The sequence below is a fragment of the Eimeria mitis genome, genomic scaffold, assembly GCF_000499745.2.
Source record: "Eimeria mitis Houghton genomic scaffold, Emh_scaff11247, whole genome shotgun sequence".
Lineage (NCBI taxonomy): Eukaryota > Apicomplexa > Conoidasida > Eucoccidiorida > Eimeriidae > Eimeria > Eimeria mitis.
Genome location: NW_024011998.1, coordinates 1 through 1,044, shown reverse-complemented (window position 1 = coordinate 1,044; position 1,044 = coordinate 1). Strand labels below are relative to the sequence as shown.

General features: G+C 48.9%; 1 protein-coding gene across 1 annotated transcript; it reads left to right on the top strand.

The window, feature by feature from the left end:
• Positions 1 to 125: 125 nt before the first annotated feature.
• Positions 126 to 906, top strand: EMH_0100250 (uncharacterized protein; the record flags this gene model as incomplete). Its single annotated transcript, XM_038022155.1, has 2 exons — positions 126 to 693; positions 845 to 906. 2 exons carry the CDS (start codon positions 126 to 128, stop codon positions 904 to 906), a joined length of 630 nt encoding a protein of 209 aa, XP_037878009.1.
• Between the last annotated feature and the right edge of the window lie 138 nt (positions 907 to 1,044).

Sequence of the window (1,044 nt, the reverse complement as noted above, 5' to 3'; positions counted from 1 at the left end):
GTGAGGAGACGAAGAAGCAGCTGCTGCTGCGGCAGCAGGAGCTGCTGCAGCAGCAGCAGCAGCAGCTAGAAAAAGAGAGAGATAAACCCCTAGAAGAAATGAAACTACTCAAGACAAAGGTAGAAATGCTGCAGGCAGCAAGAAGAGAGCTTCCTGCTGCTTCAGCTCGCGTGCAGGAGCTGGCGGAGAAAGCGGATGCTGCTGCTGCTGCTGCTGCTGCTGCTGCTGGTGATGCTGATGCTGATGTTGGGATCGATGCTGATGAGCTCGATGCAATAATGAAGACGTTGCTGCCGATGGAGCAGCAGCTGCTGCAGGCGCGGCTGGAGCTGCAGCGGGTGCAGCAGGCGTTTGCTGCTGCAGCAGCAGAAGCAGCAGCAGTTCGTGTTGAGGGGGGAAAGGTTGGCTTAGCTCGTTCTGTGCTGCAGTATATGCGGAGCCGTGCATGGATAAAGGATGATTACACTTCTGCTGCTTCTGCTGCTTCTTCTTCAGCAGCAGCAGCAGCAGCAGCAGCAGGGGATGAGGATAGTATAGTTCACCCACTGGTGATACAGCGGAGAAAGCAGGCGGTGCTGCGTGCGGATGCTTTGCTGCACAACCTGCTGCAGAAGAAGTTGAGACTGAAGGAGACGTTGGTGCGGCTGACGAGAGAGAGAGCAGCAGCAGCAGCAGATGAAGCTCTTGCTGAGCGTGAGGTGTCTAGACACCTGAATACTATAAAAGAGCGCATGCATACACCGGAGATATATGGTATTGCTGAAGTATGGAGCAGCAGAGAAGAAGAAGAAAAGTATAAAAATACAGTTGCTGTTATACTTGATTTAACTTGTAACTTCGGCAGCAAGCTGTTCTCTCGTTTCCCCAAAGAAGCTCACCCACAAAGACACTATAATAAATTTATAACTCCTTACTCTGATGATTTGCTTATATCTCTAGAGAATATATTTAAATATAATACAAGACAAAGACTCGCAATAAGTAAAGCCTCTGATGATATAGCTGATAGACAAGTAATAGAACTACTACAAAACGAAAATACAT